This window comes from Delphinapterus leucas, chromosome X, assembly GCF_059928025.1.
Source record: "Delphinapterus leucas isolate spDelLeu-1000000601 "Yukka" chromosome X, BTC_Dleu_Yukka2, whole genome shotgun sequence".
NCBI classification, from domain to species: domain Eukaryota; kingdom Metazoa; phylum Chordata; class Mammalia; order Artiodactyla; family Monodontidae; genus Delphinapterus; species Delphinapterus leucas.
The window spans coordinates 45,441,408-45,462,933 of record NC_143150.1 but is presented as its reverse complement, the minus strand read 5'-3'; the positions used below and the strand labels follow the sequence as shown (position 1 = coordinate 45,462,933).

General features: G+C 43.1%; 2 protein-coding genes across 3 annotated transcripts in view; both read right to left on the bottom strand.

Moving 5' to 3' along the window:
* Positions 1-1,340: 1,340 nt before the first annotated feature.
* TIMM8A (translocase of inner mitochondrial membrane 8A) lies at positions 1,341-9,429 on the bottom strand. Its single transcript, XM_022580769.3, has 2 exons — positions 8,634-9,429; positions 1,341-7,194 (listed from the first exon to the last, which is right to left on the bottom strand). The coding sequence occupies exons 1-2, from the start codon at positions 8,763-8,765 to the stop codon at positions 7,033-7,035; spliced, it is 294 nt and encodes a 97-aa protein (XP_022436477.1). The 5' UTR covers positions 8,766-9,429; the 3' UTR covers positions 1,341-7,032.
* A 111-nt stretch (positions 9,430-9,540) lies between these two features.
* BTK (Bruton tyrosine kinase) overlaps positions 9,541-21,526 on the bottom strand; it is a 28,410-nt gene continuing 16,424 nt past the window's right edge. For both annotated transcript variants that reach the window (XM_022580768.2, XM_022580767.3), the window contains exons 6-19: positions 19,864-19,992; positions 19,482-19,549; positions 18,448-18,635; positions 17,967-18,029; positions 17,324-17,378; positions 16,954-17,033; positions 16,647-16,774; positions 15,754-15,828; positions 15,083-15,254; positions 14,363-14,579; positions 13,244-13,308; positions 12,515-12,633; positions 11,849-12,006; positions 9,541-10,051 (exon numbers count right to left, since the gene is read on the bottom strand). In XM_022580768.2, coding sequence (XP_022436476.1) covers positions 9,980-10,051; positions 11,849-12,006; positions 12,515-12,633; positions 13,244-13,308; positions 14,363-14,579; positions 15,083-15,254; positions 15,754-15,828; positions 16,647-16,774; positions 16,954-17,033; positions 17,324-17,378; positions 17,967-18,029; positions 18,448-18,635; positions 19,482-19,549; positions 19,864-19,992 — 1,589 coding nt within the window. In that variant the 3' untranslated portion in view covers positions 9,541-9,979. The remainder of the gene's footprint in view (positions 10,052-11,848; positions 12,007-12,514; positions 12,634-13,243; positions 13,309-14,362; positions 14,580-15,082; positions 15,255-15,753; positions 15,829-16,646; positions 16,775-16,953; positions 17,034-17,323; positions 17,379-17,966; positions 18,030-18,447; positions 18,636-19,481; positions 19,550-19,863; positions 19,993-21,526) is intronic.

Here is a 21,526-nt window from a genome sequence, read left to right as displayed (position 1 = left end):
AATATCCTTCAAGAGATAATTTATGCTTATTCAAGCAAATGTGTACATGTATTTTAATCCCCCCCTTTTGCACAAATGGTAGCATATTGTGTCTTAAATACTGCTGTTTTAATTTAATATGTGTTGGAGCTCATTCCATATCAGTATATAAAGAGGTTCCTCATTTTGTACATGTGAGTATATCTGCAGGATGAGTTTCTAGAAGTCAGATTTCTGGAATAGGTTTATACATCTATCAATTTGGTAGATACTGCTAAACTGCTGTCCATGGAGGTGGTACCAATTTACATTTTGACCAGTAAAGAGTACCTGCTTCCTTGCACCCACAAAGATGATATCTCAGTGCAGGTTTTAAAAATTTCTCTTAAATATAAACATCTTTTCACATGTTCAAGAGCCATTTGCATTTCTATTTCTTTGTGCTGTCTCCTTATATCCTTTGCCCATCTATCGAGTGACTGTTCTTTTATTATTGACTTGTAGGAGCCCTTTATATAAGAAGTAAATTAGGTCCTTTGTAGAAAAGTTTCAAATATTTGTTCCCCATTTCTTTTTCTTTTAACTTTGCTTATGGAAGTTTTTGCTGTTCATAATTTTTTATGTAGACAAAATTAATAACCCTTTCTTTTTTCGCTTCTGAGTTTTGTGTGAAGTGGGGAAGCTGAAAGCCCACTAAAGAATAAAGACCGAAGGAGATCTTGGTAATCACTGTATCAGTAAGGAAGGGAATATGAATCAGAGTTGATTGTTAGAAATTTGTAAAATTCTGTAACCTTTGTAACTTCCCTGTATTTATTCTGCATGTTGTCCCATGTCTATTCTCCCATGGTGATTCAAAGCAAAACCCTTACTATGCTAAGAGCCTATGTGTTTGTCCTGTGGAGAATGGAGTGATTAGGAATTATAGTTAATCTGATGGGAAGAACCTTAAAGTGTTGGCAGCTTCAAGAAAAGAAGAAAATAAAGCATCCCTGGGACCTGCCTAAGGGAAAGAAAAATAAGAAAATGCTTGAGAAATGGGGATCAGCTCTTTCAACCTGGTGGTGTATGCTGCCACATAACGATGGATAGCTGTTGCAACTAAGCCGTGTTGATGTTTCCTTTGTAGTGACAAGGTACATCTAGCAATATCATGACCACCTGAGATTTTTAATTTGAACAATACTGGTTTAATACACACGCCAGTCATGTTATGTAGCAAATGGTTTAAGCTTTAAGGAAATAACTATAGGTCTGAAGGACAATTTAACAAATACAATAGGCCCTCTGTATCCACAGGTTCCACATCTGTGGATTTAACCAACCGCATATTGAAAATATTTGGAAGAAAATCCAGAAAGTTCCAAAGAGCAAAACTTTTAATTTCCTGAACTCTGGCAACTATTTACATGGCACTTACATTATATTGTATTGGGCATTATATGTAATCTAGAGGTGATTTAAAATATACATACAGCAGGATGTAAGTTATATGCAAATACTACATTTATATAAGGGACTCAAGCACCTGCATATTTTGGTATCTGCAGGGGTGGGGGGGTGTCCTGGAACCAATCCCCCTGTAGGGATAACTGTACTGCTGACTCCCTGCCTCCCCACTTTTTTTCCTTTTTGTCTTTCTACTCATTCCCCCTTACCTCATCAGAATACAGTGTTAAAACTCAAATAATATTTTATCTTTTTTTTCCTCTTGGCTTGTTTCTAACTTTTCCCATGAAAAGTTTATAGAACATTGTGAGTAATCTTTTGACTTTGGTGATATGCTTATGTTCCTCAAATTGGAGGGCAGCAATAAATTCCAGGGGTTACCCATGGGGATGGCCATTTGTGTAACTTCCTCTCTGAAGCCTGTTCAACGTTATCAGTTGTGTTATCTCCCTCTCTTCCCAGTCACTTTTGCTGCCCTTTGAGTCCCAAGGCATGGTCTCACTGGCACATTATTCTATCCCCTACCTCTTTCCCTATAATGTCTTACTCCCTCTCCATTTTACTCCAGATTTCTCTCACAGCTCCCTCATATTCCTAACATGTCCCCTCCTGTCCATCCCCACTTCCACTATCTGAATTCAATCCTCCACAGTCTCTTGCCTGAACTAACGAAATACCCTTACTATTCTCCTAGTCTTAATCCAACTACCATATAGCTGTGAAAATGATCTTTCTAAATGCATATATGAGGGTAAGGGGAGGACTTTCATTTATCGTAAGCAATTCTATATTGTTTGAAAGTTTTAAAACATGCAGGTAGTACTTTTGTCATGAAACAAGTACAAATATATTATTCCACTTAAAAATTCTCCAACAGCTATCCATTGATTGCAACATAAAACTCAAACTTCTTAACATTACATGCTCCTTTAGCTCTGCCACTTTATCAACTAGTTAGCTTCATGAAGTGACTTCTTTTTCTTGTTCTCCCAGACAACAACTCTGCCAGGATGATCAAAGATGCTCAGTTCTGAATAATAATAATAACTGATAGCTACATTAAAGTACCTACAGTGTACCAAGCACTTTACATGCACTCTCATTTTTCAACCCTGTGAGGTAGGCATTACCATCTAAGTTTTTTGTAAAGAAACTGAGGATCAGAGGTTAAGTGACTTCCCTAATGTCACGCAGGTACTGGCCGAGTCAAGATTTGAACCCAGTTCTGCCTAACTCTAAAACTCCGGCTCTTTCCACTCTACGATGGCATCTCTAGAATGAAATGTTCCCATCATTCTGGCCCCACCTTCTAGAGAAACATTACTTCCTATCTTTAAACACTTTAGGAGGCAGTTTAGTATAGTATTTCAGCTCATGAGCTCTGGAGTCAAACTGCCTGGGCTCAAATCCTATTCCTATAACTTATTAGCTGTGTAACCTTGAATAATTTCTCCGAGCTTCAGCTTCTCCATCTGTAAAATGAATATAATAGCTCCTCTCACACAGAATTGTTAATTTTTAAAAAGATGATCCAATGTAAAATACTTAGTACATTGTGTGGCAAGCAGTATGCATACCCTCAATAAAGCATAGCTATTATTATTATATTGCAGATACATCTCAAAATTCTGTTGGCCCATTTGCTCATCTGGAATTCCTGGTCAGTACCTCTGAATCCTGGTTTGCCATATCCTAATTATCCCTTCTATGTATTTCTGTGTAGCACAATTATATTGTATAGGCTTTGCCTTTTTGAGGGATTTTTCCAAGACATAGCTTTAGATACACAACTTTTAATTCATAGATTAAACAGCTAATTGCTCAAATGCTGCTCACTTGTTAAGGTGTTAAGAATGTAATGATTTAATTGTCAAATAGCTTTAGCATTTCTTATATAAGCGTTAAAAATAGTAATTCTTTTATTGCAGGATTCATCTTTTTTGCCCTGTGTATTGTGAACAGTTCCACTTACTTGTCTTCATAGTGGGACCTTGGGATGACCAGAGTAACCTCGGGTGTATATTCTCATCTGCTCTTCTGTTGGCTCACGTTCTGTGTCAGGTATCAAGTTTGGACACTGCCTTGAGCAGCTGTTTTAGGGAAGCCAAACACAAAAGCAGCCCTGGGCTGGATACTCTTGATTTGCCTTGTGATTTGTGTAAGCATTCAGATAAACTATCTGAACAGGGCCTTGGATATTTTCAGTATTTATGCAGTCATTCCCATGTAGTATTTCCTTTTCCCTACTGCTGTCATGACCTGCTCTGCCATTCTTTTCAAGAAATGGCAGCATATGGCCCTCAACAATTTTAGTGGTACCTCCTGTGGTTTCCTTTCCATAGCTCTTGGCCATTTTTCCTCTATAGCTTTTGAGATATCCCTTTTGGTCCATACCTACTGTCATTTAACTTAAGATCAATAAATGTAAACAGTGCCCTTATTCCTCCATGGAATGAAAATGAAGGTTACCAGACTTTTCTCTATCAACCTCTTTTGGGTCCAGAAGATGCCAAAAACAAAAAAATGAGGCTGAGAGGGAGCATGAGGACTCTGAGCTAAAATCTCCCTAGGCCAAAATTTTGTACTAAGGTACTGATACAAGGAAAAATTGGTTTAAAAAGCACCATCAATTGTTTTCCATGTAAAGGCTATTTTACATGGGGTTTATTGACTTATGTTTTTTAATTCACACTCCTCTTGGAGATTTGTTAGCATAAATAAATATCAAGTTCTTGATTTCCTTGTATGCGTTACCCCTAATGTTCATTCATGGGCGGGGGCCTTAGGGATAGTCTGGTTCGTTTTCACAGTATGCTTGCATAAACCCTAGAGGTCCTGAGACAGTGCCTTAGGAACCAGGGGAGGTGGTGCATAGGGATGGGCAGGAGACAACAGCAAGCAGGCCTCCAGACACCTCCACCACCAGAGCAGCTTTGTATTTATATTTTATATCTTAGGCTTCTTTTCATTTCAGGAAGAGTCTGCTAATCCAATCCTTTTGTTTTATATTGAGTCTTGAATTTTCTACCCTGAATATTTGAAATGAGGACTTTGAATGTCATTAGGGCTGACAGTACCCTTTCTATCAAGGTTCTGAAAATAAATTTCTTAGGCTGACAAAACAAATGAGCTCAAATTGTTGCTCTGGTACGTAACCTCCAAGAGGATGCAGGCAAATGGTCTACCTTTTCATTCCCCTTGTCCTGTGTCTAGTAGTGTCGAAGATATACTTGGTGCTCAAGCGTATTACATGAATCTGACAGATCCTCTTTCTTATTACGTACGTTAGCTAAGCAAGCAATAATACTTTGTAAAACAGACATATCAGTTTGTGTCTAAAGGTAATGAGAATACTTTAACAGGTAATGAAGAATAAGAAATAATGATACAGTAAAAAATATAATAATATATAATAAAAAGGAAGAAGTAAGAATATGGAAAAGGCTAAAGGATCCTTCCTTTATGACTTGAGGTGTTACATGAACTCTTAAATTTTATGGGGGGGGGAATCAACACGGGCATATAGACACAAGGTATACACCAGATACTCATCCTAAAAGCCTGATTTCTCCTGCACTTCGAATGCCATTATTCCTACTACCCTGCTGCTTCTACTACTACTTCTTTACCATGTACATTTTATCCAAACAGCAGCCAGGCACTGCTAAAACTTAAGTTATATCACGTCATATCACATCACTGTCTGCTAAAAACCCTCAAATGGCTCCCCATCTTGCTTGGTAAAAGCCAAGTCCTCACAATGGCCTATAACGCCCTACATGATCAGCACATCCCCACCCGCCATCCCCCCATCTGTCTCTGACCATATTTCTTACTATTCTCCTACTCATTTTACTCCAGCCATACTGACCTTCGACTTTTCTTCTACACTGGTGTCACAGCATGCAGTTCCACCTTAGGGCCTTTGGACTTGGTGTCACCCCTACCTGAAACGTTCTTCTTTCAGATACCTACATGGCTTGGTCACTTAGTTCTTTCAGGTCTCTGCTGAAATGCCACCTCCCCAAAGAGACCTTCTCCAATCATCTTTAGCTAAAATAACAATGCCCCACAAACATTCCCTGACACCCTTACTCTGCTTCTTCTCCTCGGCACTCATTATATTGACATATGGATGTGTTTGTTGCCTGTCTCCCCGTACTAAAACAGAAGCTCCACACAGGCAGGGACTGTTTCTGTGCACTGCTGAAACCCTGGCACCAAAAACAGTGTCCGGCAGAGTAGGTATTTAAATGTTTGGTGAGTTGTGTTTTCATCAGGAGTTTTAAAAATTTCCTTGTAGTGCCTATATGGTGGGAAGTTAAACAGGGACTTGAGGCTTCTAGAAATGTGTATTTCTCAACTTTCATGGGTTTGCACTAGAGGCTCCCAACAAGTAGTTCCACTTTAGGTCTATACTCCAGTCCACTAGGATCTGAAGTAAGAGGAGGGGAATCCAGTCACTATAATCTCTTCTACTACACTCAGGGAACTAACCATCAGCACTGAATTCCTTCCCTCTCCATCTCATCTCTAGGTTCTCTTTTCTAACAAAAAGGTCAGCAGTCCCTGGAATACTGTGCCATAATTTTCACAGAACAGGTACCCAGGCTGACTACATTTCAGCCTTGGAACCAGCCCACACCAAATCTCTCCTGGGTGTAGGTGATAACCAGAATAGAAAGCCTTCTCAATCAGACTTGAATCTTGTAGAAGCTTTTATTTCAGTGATTAAAAGAATGCAGTAAATGGAAACTATGCTGATTTACATTAGGCATGCACCTCTACCTGAAACTGCTGTTAGTTTTTGACTGGCCTAAATCTTTATAACTTATTTTTTCATTTAGGCACATCTTTAAATTTTTTTGGACCCTGACATACAGGGTAAGTTAACTTGTTCCTTGTGGCAGTTTAGTATGAGAATTATGTTCGCTGGCTAGATTCCTTTAACTAAAGGCCTCTAGACTCTCAGGCTACCTGTACTAGCTCAAGACTGTACTTTACATATAGATATTTAAGTGAATCACAGTATAAGGGAGGGAGATAACCTAGAAAGGTGAAATGTACTGTATGAATAATCCATACATTTTTTTTCCAGCACTGATAATCAAACATTAGATAAGGAGGCCTACAGTAAAGTACCAAATTACTCTTTCCCCCACTGCTGCCCTTTCTGAGAGACACAAAGATGTATATCAATCTCTCCAGAAATCTGAAAGGAATCCACACAAATAACAGATTATTACCTATGTGGTCCCACTATCAAATTATAGAGCAGTTCCACTATTAAAATTATAGGAAGCAGTTAATGGGACTATGAGGAAAGCATCGTCCCACATACAGTAATATACATCTAGTAGAGTTTTCCATTCATCTGTCAATTGTTTTCCCAAGATTAGCATTAAAAAACACAACCCCAAACACATTTGACCCTCAAACCACCCCCACACACAAAAATTGGTCTTTGTTCATTCTCAGATGACAGGATGTCCCAAGAGTGACAAAGGTGGGAGCCGATCCCCCCACAGCCTTTTCTTCAACCATCCCATCAACTGCTCTTCATTTCTTGAACTACCTTCCTTTTCCAAAGAGGTAATACTCAGGTCAGTCAGAAAGGCTTTCTGAGAAGACTGGCTTGGATTTCTGGGTCTGTTCCAGTCGATTCAAGATGAATTGGCTTGTATCAATGAAGCGCTCAACGCAGTTCACAAAACAGGCCTCAGCCCGACTGTCCAACTTTGGCCCAGGCTTGTCCATGCACTTTTCCTGCTCAGGACAAGATACAGAATCACAAAGGGAACTTGGCAAAAAAAGGAACGGGAGCTTCTTGTTGCTTAGAGGAAAAACTTCACCTAAAAACAGTATCTGATATGTTAATAATAGTTCACATTTGGCAGCTTACTTTATGGCAATTTTCTACAGCCTTAAATTCTCACAACAACCCTATGGAATAGATACTATTATTAATCTTCATTTTACGGAAGTTGTGGCACAGAGATGCTTTGTCCTAAGTCATGGGGCCAGAAAATGGTGGAGCTGAGATGTTACAAAGCAAGATAGGCAGCAAAATACAAGGGAAGTTAACCCTTCGCTGAATTTGGTTAGAACTCTACAATGCTGCTTGCATTAAATGCCTTTAAGACACACTAAAACCTACCAAAGGAAAAAAGAATATCTATGACTGGAGATTCTTTAACGCCTACGTAAGCCAGAGGCTCTTGAATCCTTTCTCAAGATGAATGGAAAATTGTATGAATTTTCCTAAAGGGCCCACAACTTTCAGATTCTTAAAGGAGTCCTTAACCACACCACCTGCTGGTCCAAATGTAATGAATCAGATTTTTTAAAAGAATCAAAGCACTCTGGTTCAAGGCAGACAGGAGTTGATTAAGCATTTTTTAAGGGTCAGAGTCCAGCAATACCATAAGTTTATGGTTCAAATGAATTTCGTTCATTATTCTCTGTTGTGTACACAAGCCTCAGACTCTCCACTTCCAAGGAAAATTATCCTTGGCCTCTGAATTCTGTGAATTTTGTATGTCAAGGCAGGGCAGTTATGCTGTCTTTGGCTGCCAGAGAACATTTTGATCCCAAGCTGCAAATAAATGCCTTCTACCCTTTTGCCAAAGTCCCCTCACTGGGCATACTCAATTCCTCAACCTTCAGACCTGAAACGGCTTGGTATTACACAACAATCCAACAAGAAGGCAAAAAAGTGTGTATGTTGATAGAGATTACCCCACTTTTATAGTTAGTGGGCTAGAGCCACTCACTTCTCAGGAGGGACGCTTAGAGCAACTGAGTAATCAAGGCAAACTCTGAAGAGTGCAGGGACAGGAGATTCACTGATTCTCTGGGACTCAGGGTGCCAAAAATGAAATCCCAGTACTTGGGACTCTCATCAGTCTTGGTGACCAGCACTGGCAGCTTCAACCTTAGGTGCCTAAAGTACTGGTTGGGACAACGGCATAAGTCTTCTATGATCTCCAATCCTCTGCACTAACAAAGCCGAGGTCCGGCGTGACAGCCCTCTGAGAAGCGGAGTCACTCTTTTTCCCTTCCGGCTCGACCTGAGGAACCTAAGGAAACCAAGGGGTGCTGCTGGGTCCTCTCCCTTCCCCGAATCCCAGGCGTCGTGGCGAGTTGCGCGAGGCAAGGGCAGGAAAGTAGGTACAGTGGCCAGGTCCCAGCCCCAGGCTCCTCACCCAACAAAGTTCCGTCATCTGGTGCACCAGCTGCTGGAAGCGCTGCTTCTGAGTCTCTACCTCGATGAAATGCTGCAGCTGCGGGTCGACCGAGCCCAAACCCGCTGCGGAGGAAGACGAGGAGGACTCCATCCCAGCGCGGCCACGCGTGCCGAGACGAACTCCGCTCCAACTCACCGACCTTCACGTGTCTCCGCGGCGGAACCGGAACCACAATCCACTGCCTCCGGGACTGCGCGGGGAGCGCACTGCGCCGGCGCGCGGCCCTACGCGCGGGCCCGCCCCCCGCTCTGGGCGCTCCTCCCAGCCGCCCGCGCGCCGCGCGCCTCGCGCCTTCCCGCGCGCGACCCCGCGGCGGCGCCACACCTGACCCCTGAAGTCACAGGACTCGTCGCCCAGCGCCGTGGCGCTGTCGAGACCTTATTTCAAAAAGACAAGAAAGAAAGAAGGTAAAAAAAGGAAGTTACTTCAGACCATGTGGCCCGTTCCTGGCCGGCCCAACAGCCCCGCCCCTGCCGGCTTCCAAATTGACCCGCGCTTTCCCCACTGCCAAGCTAGTGCTCGGCCCGGACTGCTGGGCCCGTCACTTAGCTGTCCTGGGCCCCTGGCTCTAGTTCTTTAATGGAGTTTATCCCGCCTGAGGTAGGGAAAAGAGGATCTGGCAGAATTTGTCTCCAACTGTCAGATTCATTCCAATAGTATCTAATGCCTACTGAGTGTCAGGCAGTGTGCTTTGGTTCGTGATCACTGTCTCTGATTCAGAAGCAGAATTTTCCAAGAGCCAGAGGGGTTAAATGCGGAGAATCCTGTGGAGTTCTCCCAGTAGGACTATGACAGACGAGTGCCACACAGCAGTTTTATAGGGCGCTTCAGAGAGGCTGCATGATTAATCGAAATAGCAAGAAACTTTCATGCTTTCCAGTAATTTTATTTTATCAAAACACCCTCCCATCCCATTTTTATGACACCATTTTATTCCTGCCAAATTCTGCCTCCCTCCCCGCAAGCTCTATTGCCTACCCAAAGAGCAGTTGGACCCATTGTGAGGCTATTTACATTCCCTCCCTCCCCAAAAATGTTTCCATCCCAAATTCAGTCTGTTTTAATACTCTTGGGAAATTTCCTCTCTGGGGGAAAATACCAGGCACAATAATTCCTTGGCCTTTGCTCAGAAGGTACTATCCAAGGGAAGAGATAGAAAGGCATTCCTAGATGTGGAGAGGGGCCTTTGTGTATTCAGCAAGAGCACAAAGGCTCCAGGGCCTGTAAGCCTGGAATTTCCTCAAAGAAAGTGAAATTGGGGCTTGTGGAGTAGAGGAGTAGAACCAAGAAGCTTATTGGTGAGCTCAGGATTCTTCATCCATGACATCTAGAATGTTGCTCAGAAGAATTTTGAAGGTGGGACGTTCATCTGCTTTCTAAAACCAAAGAAAAAATAGAGTGTTATAGTGGACTAGAGTCCAAAATTCAAGGGAAGCACAGTGAGTAAACAGCAAATGTTTATGAAGTTTATGCTATATGCCCAGTAGCATACCCTGTGGATTACCAAAAGAAAAAAAGGGGTGGGGGGAGAAATAGAAGTGCTCCATAAAGTCCTTGTGCACTTTAAATCTTTAGTAACTCGGGTGGTTAATGTGGTGAGGACAATGTGAAAATTCCACTGACAAACACTGATTAAAACTAAGGGCAAAATTCATTACATAATTGTGCACCAATGCATTCTTATTTTGGAACCTCAAGTGGCAACCAAAGAAGTTTAAGTGGTTGACAGAGCTGAAATCCTATAAGCTGTGATAATTTTTAGTTTGGTTTCAAACACTTGTTTCTACCATCCTGTAGCCAAAGTTAACAAAGGAATTAACATTTCAAGACCATGGGCTGCATCACTGGGTAGGGATCCTAAGCACCTGGGACCTCTTACTACCACCATCTGGCCTCCAGACTAAGGCCCTCTGTGATAGCCATTGGTCCATAAGCCCCTGAGGTATTTAGTGACTCAGGGCATATTCATGCAAGAAAGGTCTCAATCCATCAGAACCAAAAAGTCATCAATTTCTTGTTCCTTTGAATTCTCAAACCTAGCTGAGTATCAGAATTTCCTGGGAAGTTTAAAAAGACATACCCAAGTCCCACTCTAGACATACCTAATCAGAATCTCTGGAAATAAGGCCCAGTCATCTGCAGTTTTAAGAGTTTCCCAGGGATTCTGATGTGAATCCAGTTTCATGACTACCTGCTTTAAACAGGCTGTGGAGAAAGTGCCTGTCTGAAATACTTAACTAGCAGAGTGAGGATGTCCTAGTTGGGAGGGAGCATAGTCAATCACCCTTAATCCTGCTTGGCATGGGAGAGAGAAGGGAAATGGCTCCTAGGGGTTTTCCCTTTCTCCAGACTTTCTTTGTGACCTCAGTGATTTGTTAAGGGAAAGGAGCCATGTTCTGATCCAAATGCCCACTTTTCACCCCACAGAGATGGCTCCAGGTTCACATATATGCTTGTTGGACACTGTCTGTCTTTCCCTGTTTCTAGTGGGGCAGAACTAAGAGCTGAGCACTTATTTCCTACTAGACATTTAGGTTGCCAAATTAAGGTTGCCAAGGATCTACTGAAAGTGGAGAAGGCACCCCTGGAAGAACCCAAGGTGAGAGCAGCAAAGCATTTTAATAGTGGGACAGGCTGTTTATTTTCAAAATACCACATCTACCCACATATCCCATAATGCACTGTATTTAAAAAAAAAAAACATGAGCACTACCCATTTTAGTTTCCTTTCAGGCCTTAGGGTTTAAAAAAAAATCTCATTTAGGACCACAGCCAGAAAAGGTGTGCAGTTAGTAAAGTAGAAGAAAGGGCCAATGACTCCCAAAGGAATGAACACAGATTTTAATGATTTTTCTTTTTTAATGTCCATACACTTGTCTGAGTGCCTTTGGCTGCCTGCTTATGCTAGGTGACATGGCCCCACAACACCCCTCTCCCTAAAGCCAAGTTGGTATTGGGGTCTGCTAATGATACTCTAGTGAGAATTGGAATGGGCCTGGAAAAACTTCTGGCCGTGAAATGATTGGGATGTAGGCCAGGATCCAAGAATGTGCACAGCTGTCTGTCTGTGCCCAGCTGCTATGTGGCCCAGGAGAGTGGGGCTGGGGTGCTTGGCCAGCTAAATGGGAAAGTAGGTTCAAGGAAATAATTTGAGGTCCCAATAAAACACTTACCTCATGCCAGCAGCTGTACATTATGGTATATACCCTCTCGGAAGCAAGATGAGGCCGGTAGAGACGTAGGCCTTGGGCAATGTGTTCAGCTGTTTCACTGTTAGTAAATCTTTCATATGGCATCTTCCCCAGAGAGTAAATTTCCCACATCAGCACCCCTAGAAAATGAAAATAAAATGTGTTGTTTCTGGGTAGTAGGGATCCTAGTCTTCCTAAATCAACCTCAAACATTACATTCATCTGGTTCCCCCCTCTGTGCTTTTTTTCATTTTGTTCAAACTTCTGCTATAGTACTGAGTACACTGGAGGGTTATCAGGGTTGCCCTTGACTATTAGTCCTTTAGGAGAGAGACAGCATCTTATTTGTCTTTATAGTTATAGGGTCTGGCAGAGTCCCTGGTACATAATCGGTATTCAGAAGCTGTGGCATACTGAATGAATTGTTTGTTTCCCTCAATATATTCTAAGTTCTAAGAAGGCAGGGATCATGTCTAGTTTACTGTTTTTAATCCCCAGAAACCTCTGTGGTGCCTGACTCCCTAAGAATTAGATGAATGAAAGCAAGAACAAATAACAGTCTCTCTGTGCAGGTTACAGAGTGTGAATTTCCTCCACTGCGTTCCTTTTCCTTTGAGCTGTATAATCCATGTGATCTTATCCACTCACCAAAAGCCCAAATGTCAGATTTGCTGCTGAACTTGCTATACATAAGAACTTCTGGTGGGGACCACCGGACTGGAAATTTGGAGCCTACTGAGCTTGTGTATTCATCATCCAGAACATACCTGCAAAGGATTCAGGACTTGTTACTGTTAGAATTTGGAGAGCTTGATATTTGCTTAAATTTTCTTGGCACAGCCACAAGAGTTGCACAAATATACGCCTACAGGCCAACCAGTGTCTTTTACAAATGTTATTTCTAACAGATTCCTGTTTTCATATCTGATTTAGCTTTCCTGGTTGACAATATGGTTACAGCAAGGATGAAGTGAAATAAGATCTAATAGGTACTCCCTTCCTCTTCTCTAGCCTTCTTTCCTTTCTCTTTTCTCATCCTTCCCTTCCTTCTATTCTGCAGTTGTCAGTGGGAATTAGACTGATTAGGAAAGAATGAGACATGGAGTAAAGTCAACAGGATTAACAGATCAACATAAAGTATTGGAGAAATTAGCTTTTAAAAAAAGAGCAAAGGAGAAAGGAGAAGAGAGGGATATAACAATAAAACAAGAGGTGGAAAGTGACTTAAACCATTCAGAGAAAGAAAAGGTATAGAAAGATGGTGGAAAAGACTAGAATTAGGGGGAAAAGGGAGAGGATTAAAAATTACAGTGTCACCTCGTGTTTGTACCGTGCCATTTTTACTTTTAGAGGGAAAAATGGAAAAGGCACACTCACCTGGACAGGCCGAAGTCAGATACTTTAACAACTCCTTGATCATTTACCAAACAGTTTCGGGCCGCCTGCAGTGCAACACATACCAGTGAGACTCTGTCCCTGGCACACAGGTTAAAGGCACAAAACTTCTGCCCACCAGGGGAGTGAAGCCAGGGAAGCCTCATCTTCACATAGAGACACCTTCCCACCTAACAGGAGTCAGTTGATGCCACTGAGAAATTTTGATGCACTTCCACCACATATAGAGCAACCCCTGTAGTCATAAGTAAAGCACTGAGGACTTGCAGAATGATTTCACTCACATTGGCAATTCCACGACAACCCTTCCTGCATTGAAATGCTGAGAGTTAAGGGAGAACAGAAGGCAAGTGTGTTTTGTTTTCTGCTTTTCTACCAGTGGGACTAAGGCGATTTGAGCCTTGACCTGGCTGAAATAAACAGGGGCCCAAACTCGGATGCCTCCAGAGGCCAGGCAGGTGAAGTGACAGAGTGAAGTGGGTGGGTGGAGGTGTCAGGAAAGTATCTGGTCTAAAGGAGGCCAGCCACTTTCCTGTAATCAGTTAGACCATATTGTAACACCAGGCCCGCATTTTCATAGGTGTCAGCTCCAGCCAACTGTTAGCGTGGCCTATGAGAATGTGGGCCTGGTGTTACAAGACGGTCTAGATTTTCAAGAGAAGCTGGAAATTCAGTTATTTAATGTGAAATGTTTTTAAGTGTTTGCTAACTAATATATAACATTAAAAAAAACCCAAATGTACCAACAGACCCCCAGTTTGTGACTCTGATATAACCAAAATGATGCTTCTGTGCTAAGAGGAGTCCCATCAGGAAGCAGGGCTGCCCTTCTGCCCCTGAAGGACCCCACCATTTCCTTGTCATGGTAGGGGGCTGGGAGTGAGTGCTCTAGCTCCCACCATGGCAGAACCTGTGGTGTTGAGGCCAGAGATCTTTGACTGGCTGACCACTGGGGAAGAGGCTCACCAAACTTATAGTGTTTTCTAGATAAAACTGAAATGATGGCTCCAGCCACCCTCCTCAGCCATGTGTGATAGGTCTTCCTTTGCTACTTCCACCCCCTCAGCCCTTGGACCCAGGCCAATCCTTCTGAGGTCCTACCAGGTCTCGGTGGAGGAACTGCTTTGACTCCAGGTATTCCATGGCTTCACAGACATCCTTGCACATCTCCAGCAGCTGCTGAGTCTGGAAGCGGTGGCGCATCTCCCTCAGGTAGTTCAGGAGGCAGCCATTGGCCATGTACTCAGTGATGATGAAGATGGGGCGCTGTTTAGTGCAGACGCCGTACAACTGCACCAGTTTCTCATGGGACAGATTCCTACAGGAAAGGCAATGAACCAGTCCTCCCTTTCTGGCTCTGAATACTATTCAGAAAGGAGCTGAGGAGGAAAGGAGTTGGCCTGGGAGTAGAGTGTCAGATGAGGGACCAAAATAACAAGTTGATGCTCCTCCTTCCTACCCTAAACTCCAGAAGTGCCTAATATATGAGGGTGAGCCAGGATTTGGAGTCCATCAATAGAACAGGAAACAAGCCCAGGGCTGAATGAACACTAAGGCTACATCAGAATGTCTTCCTTTTGAAAGTCTCATTTTCTACATTTACCCCCAAATTCTACTGAGATGGTACATGCCTATGATCAATACTACTCTCCACCAATATCTAAGAGAAATGGCTACCTTAGCAGTTACTCCCACCAATCAAAGTTTGACCTCAGGCCATGGTCCCAAATCTCTCTTACTATAAATCACCTTAAAACCCAGTGGGAACCATCCTGGTAATTCCTAGACTGGATGGAGAGTTGAGTTTGGACTGTAACTCACATCATGACTTTGGCTTCTTCAATGAACTCATCCTCAGACATGGAGCCTTCTTTGATCATCTTGACGGCCACGTCATACTGGCCCCTCCATTTCCCATACTTCACTACTCCAAATTGTCCAGTCCCCAGCTCCTTCAAGAAGGTCAGGTCCTTTGGATCAATTTCCCATGATCCTATAACAACAAAGCCTTGATGTGATTATTTGGGAGTCATGTATGTATAATTTCTACAATAGATAAGAATCCCTACTGGGGGTAGAAACAGACAAGCAGTAAAAGGGAAATTCTCAGGGGTACTAATCCATCTTTGCTCAGGTAAATCTCAGGGACAGGGGATTACTGATTGGAGGAGTCTGGGAATTTAGGTACAAGTCAGGCATAAAGCAAGAAGATAAACTAGACATCCTCTTAAAATCCCTTTATGATTTTTTTTTCCCACAATTAAAAAATAAATCCATTTATGAATCTATGTTTTTGCAGTCCCAGTAGGAGCCACCAGAGGGAGGAAAATCATTAGATAACTTTGGTCTGGCTCCATCTTAACCTTCCTCGCAGCAGCTGGGATAGAACAGTGTGCTGCAAGGATGATTGAGAGGCAAGGTCTGGTTGCGTCTGCCAGATGTAGTCCTTCCAACTGGCCGGTCCACCCTACCCTAGAGAAATAATCAGTTACCATAGCCCAGGCCTGCAGTGGAAGGCGCATTCTTGTTTTGTTGAGACACTGGATATTTGAGCCTAGATATGAGTCCTGAAACATACAAAGAGAGTCATGCTGCTGGTGCGGAGCAGGGGGTGAGATGCCTCACACACCCTCACTTAAAGCCTCACGCTTCCAGTGTTCATCTTTCTAGTACATTTTGAGTCCCAGAAGATCTCCATCAACCCGAATTTTTCTGGAAGTTTCTCCTCTTACAGATGTTTTTCAGGGACAAGAAAGAGAGAATGCTAACTGAAATATACAACCCAGCTAAATATATCCCCACCTCCCAGCCTAGCCTTAACTCACATCCTACTTCTGCTTTTGATACTGAAAAGTGTAATTGGGACCACATAAAATGACAGCCTTGATACTGCCTTGCCTGGACATGGTGGACAGCAGCAAGCCTTCTTGATGAAGTTTTTCCCATGTATTCGTGCTCTCACCAATCTCCCAGTTTTTAGAATGTCTACACTGCTTAGAAACTCTCTTCTGATGTTTTTGAGCCTGTATGTCCTTTGAGGGCAAGGACTTCAACTAATAGTTTTCATGTGTTCTCTAGTAACAAGAAAATTGCTGAGAACACACCAGGAACACAATGAATATTGCTGATTGATTAATTACCAGTCTCCTTTATGTCTTTCCTTAGCACTGAGCATCAATCACCAAATAAGGAGTCAGTCCCTACTGGGCATAAGGTCTGCCTTTGACCACCTCTTCACTTGACCTCGACCCAGCATCACAGGGGTTTATTTTCACAGCTAATTCCCATTACCCTGTGAGGCTTATTCTTCCCCTAACCACCTTGTCCTAAATTGCTTCTCCTGGTACTTGTCACACCCTTCTTCTCTGGTTCCCCTGGTACTTACCCGCAGAGTTATGCTGATGGTAGTTAATGAGCTCAGGGATGGTGCTGAAAAGGTGCTTCTCAGCCAGGTAATACTGGCTCTGAGGTGTGGAACACACAACATAATGGCGTATCACCCCTTGAGGTTCCCTGAAGAAGTGGATGCTGAGTCAGCAACTTGGGAACAAGGGTCCAAAGGGCCCAAGAAGTGAAGTGAGATGAGTTTTGAGTTTAAGTGACAGAGGATGTGAGAGGAGCACTTCATTAAGGAACTGTTGGTTGGGCACCCCTGTCCTTTGTCCCCAGGGCCTTGAAACAGTAACACTTACCCTGTAGATTTGGCAAACACAGACACCGTATATTTTCCAGCTTTGCTGGAGTCTCTAACAATGAAGCCTCCTTCTTTCCCCTGAAACGATGAAAAAGAAGCTGACCGTCATGAGGAAGTGGTGCTCACACCTGCATCCCACCTGCCCAAACCCGAGAGAAAATATTATAGAAGCCTTGATTTCACTGCCAAGTTCCATGTTTGAGCTGCAGCCTCATTGCTTTTGACAGCGAAAAGTATAATTGGGACCCCATAAAATGACAGCGTTGACACTGCTTTGCCTGGAGATGGCGGACAGCAGCAAGCCCGCAATTCAGGATCCTTGTTTGCTGTGCAAGGAGAATGCTATTTGCTTGTGGTCACATACTTACCTCTTGCTTTAGCAGTTGCTCAGCTTGACTCCGAGTCATGTGTTTGGAATACCACCTGTAAAGAGAGAGTGCTTGTGTGGCTCCTAGGCCATGGTGTAAGTGGCTCAGAGATTAGAGTGCTATCTGTGGCTCATCCATGCCAGTGAGTCAGTCAATTCACTCAACCTCTATTTACTGAGTGTCTTATCATGTGCGTAGCATACTACATCCCTTTCCCAAAATGTGCTTGGCACTGAAGAATCATGGAAATGGAGAGTAGAGGGCAAAGGCAGGTGGCAGAAGGTTGCAGGGAAGGGATCAGGGACAGGGCCTTCAAGGGCAACCCACTTCCATGATTAGGGAGAAAGCACATCCACAGAAGTTTGCCATTTTCACCTTTCAAATGTTTCCTATCAGGTTGTCTTAGTGTGGTTCTTCTGGATTTGGGGGGAGGAGGGGGTGTGGTGACCTCTCCAGCTTTCATCAACAGGGCATTTGGGATGAGGGTAAGACAGGCACTAACTTGAGTGGCATCATTTGACCCAGTTGACACTGATTTTAATAGGTATCTTGAAATCAAAATTTTGTTGAAAGTATAAAAAAAGTTTATACTATATTTAGTTCCTCTGGGAAGATTGTGCGCTAGGAACATAAGCATACTCACTCATACATTTCTATGGAGTCCTCTGCCTCGGTTACATAGTTACTAGGGATGTAGCCTTCCTGCCTGTAGAGGAGACAACGTGATAGATCATCCAGCACTTCCCATCCTGGGTGAGAGACAGATTTGGATGCCCTGTATCCTTGGGCTCAGAACCAATCTTGAATGGAGGTATATAAAATGCCCCTCCCTCAAAGAGAATCATGTTGCCAATGCATGGCTAGGCCAGTGAAGTGTGTAGCTTCTGCACATGCGGCATTGATTTCATGTGCTCGACAACATGTGGGCCAGACTCTACAGGCTCAGAGAGGTAGCCACGTGTAGAGCTGCCCTCTGAGAAGTACTTGGAGGGAGAGCATATTCCTTTTGGTGTGGGAAGAACAATTTCTGATCAGGATACTGAGTAGGGGAATTATGCCGCAGGATTTTGCGTGTGTATAGAGTAGGTGGGCACAAGGCTCAGGAAGGGCAGGCGTGGACTCACCCATTTTTATCCTGGGCTCGCCACCAGGGTAAGTTGCTCTCCTCCAGGATAAAATACTCGTCACCCTTCCGCAGCTGTAGATCATTTGCATTCATTGGCATGTAGTCATAAAGGGCTACAACTTTTTTCAGCTCACTTGTGGAGACAGGTGCTGCTGTTGGCTCAGGGGGCAGTGGCTTTTTTAAGATCTGTGTTGTTAAGAGGAAAAAGTAGGGGTGGGGTTGGCTAGATGTTGGCTAGATATGAAGCACTCTCCTGTTCTTCCCCAACTCTCTGGCTTACTGGAGACACTGTTCTAACCCAAATCAGGCAAAATAAAAGGTTTATTCAGCATTCATTCAACAACCAGTTTTAAGCACCCATGCAGGGGCTCTCAGCCTGGAATGTACATCAGAACCATCTAGCAGGCGGTTAACAATCCTGACACCTAAGCAGTTTCAAAGACCAATTATGTCAAAACCTCTGAGGGCTGGACCCAGGCATCAGTATTTTTAAACTTTCTGGACAAAAACCATGTACAGCCATAATCGGGACAGCTTCTTGGCACTAAACTAGTACATGGACCTACTAAGTGGCTCTGAATCTTCTTTTCTTAGTTTGTAAAATGAGTATAATAATTCCTGCCTTGCTTACTTACAATATATGAGAAAGAGCTTTCTAGACCTCAAAAAATAACCCCCAAAATCAAGTTTTAAAGTAATATAATAGTGATAAAATCAAGATGTTGGGTATATGGATATTCACTGTTAAAAATTTTCAGCTTTATGTTTGAAAATATTTTTCATTTAAAAAAATCAGGCTTTGTTTTGTTTTAAACAGGTGATTTGATTAAATGGTTGCCAAGAGCTTCCTACTAGCCCTCTATCTCTCCACTGAAGAGGAAGTCCTAAATAGAAGCACACAGCCCCTGTCTCAGCAAGAATACCAATTTACACTGCCAAATCCCAGGGAGAATTCTAAGACTTTGGTCTGTTTTCAGGGTGTGATTGCAAGTTTCAATTTAAACAGTAGCAGCACCCAATTTCCCTGTATACCTGGTCCTCCTCAGGCGTGGGAGGAAGAGGCTTTTTTGTCTTTCTGTGCGAACTCCCAGGTTTTAAGCCTGCAAAGTGAGAAACCAGTGACGATGGATACAGAGTGCATCTTCAGAAAGGGCCCAAGGACAGGTTTGGTCAGGAAATTTACTCTTGTACTCATTGACATTACGTAAGTTAGGAAAAGTCCGGAATGATACAGCCCAATGCTAGGTCGCCCAGCTGGAAGAGCAGAGCACCAGCTGAATTTTGGCCCCCACTAATCTCCTCTCCCACCCTCCTTTGTGCACTGGCCAAAATGTACAAACCTGGGTTTGATAGAGCCCTGAAAAAGTGATGGATAGTCAAAGGAGGGAGAAATTATATTGATCAGATCTCTTACTTCCATTCCTGTTCTCCAAAATTTGGCAGCCCATAGCATTTTTGGCTGTCTGAGAGCAGCAGAGATACTGCCCATCGATCCAGAAGCAAGGGTGGTATTTCTGTACCAGATCACTGTTGTACCGGATTACTGTAACAGGAGAGAAGAGAGAGAGAGAGAGAGAGAGAGAGAAAGAGAAAGAGGTCACATCTGACATGTAGGAGAAGCCACAATAGGCATGTTTTCCTCCTTGGGTTTAGTAGTGAGCTTCAAACAACTGCCCCTTCCTCAGCCACCCTGAAGGGAAGCAGACACAGGACCAGTTGGCTCACATGCTTGGCCCCAGAGAGTTCCTGTGCAGTTCTCTTCAGTGGTCTGTTATGATGACTATCTCCCAACCGGTGACCAAAGTGATAAGAATATCTGATTCTCCAGAGCCCCAGAACAAAAATATGTTATCTATATTTTTCCAGTAGCCATTACAATCTTCCTGTAAGGCAGGTGTTGACTATGGTGGTCTTTTCCAGATAAGGGAAACAACGTGACAAGCCAGACTTTCACTCCGGCTCTCAGTATACCAATGTCCCAGCTCCTGGAGTGGTCTTTTAGAGATATTTGTCTTTGTGAGAACTTCTGCCTCACGCTTTCTGTGTTCATAGAACAGTTAACAGAGCAGAGCTCAGGATCAAATGAAGGTGATTCTGCCTCTAGAATAAACAGTTCAGTCTTCCTAGGGCCACTGAGGTAGGTTGAGCTCATTGTGGGAGACAAACACAGCAGTTCCATTTCCCTCACAGGGTTGTGAGGCCCAAAAGATCTCTCAGGATGAGAGATTTGCAGATAAGAGGAATTAGTTTTACAGTTTTTAATACTGTGGCATTGCAAGAATCTTAACCGGAAGTCAATTAGACAAGTCATCCTGGGATCATGTTGCCAGTTAACAGAAAAGCAAAGACAAATGAAATAATTGACAATAGCTAGCACTGGGGCAAAGACCTAGGCTGGTCTAAGAATATGCATATTTGAGGACATACACATTTCATCATTTGATGCTAAAAAGAAGCTCTGCATAACTTTTTTTTAAAGATAAAAACAAAAACACAATAAAACCTTCCTCTGTAGAGACCAACTTAAGTCCTTAAGAGCTTGCTAGTCACACTCCACTCACTTAAGACCTTGGGGGAGGCCTAGAAGCTACTGGTGGCCAGATGCATTTTATAGGCAAATGAACAAAAAGTGCCATCTTTTTTTAAAGTGCTATCTTGATGCTTTTCTAAACATGGATTTGAAGGCTTCTAACCAGTCTATCCTGCCCACCCTCACCCCTCACTTTTTCAGCATACCCCTTCACCATTGTACCAAATGCAGGGCAGTGGGAGCTGTTCAGATGGGGTGCAGGCTATAGGTGGCTACGTCGTCTGTAGAGAACTTTAAAATAATAAAAACCAAGCAAAAGTCTGTCTGACTTTTATTATTACCAGGCACTGGCAATTCTGAACAATGTTCCAGGTACTCCTCCCAGCCAGAACTCATTGCTCCCACCCTCTGCCCTTCCCCCCCATGCCACTACCATCACCCAGGGATTTGAAGATTCTTGGGTGCAGGCTTAGGCACCAGTAGACATTTAAAAAATTCTTAATCAGCAACTAGCTGCTCTGATAAATTAAGCTATGCTAATGAGAGG

Coding starts and splice junctions, on each gene's coding strand:
- TIMM8A (XM_022580769.3), bottom strand. CDS start 8,765: ATGGAGTCCTCCTCGTCTTCCTCCGCAGCGGGTTTGGGCTCGGTCGAC. Junction 7,195..8,633: donor AGATGACGGAACTTTGTTGG/GTGAGGAGCCTG, acceptor TGTCCTGAGCAG/GAAAAGTGCATGGACAAGCC.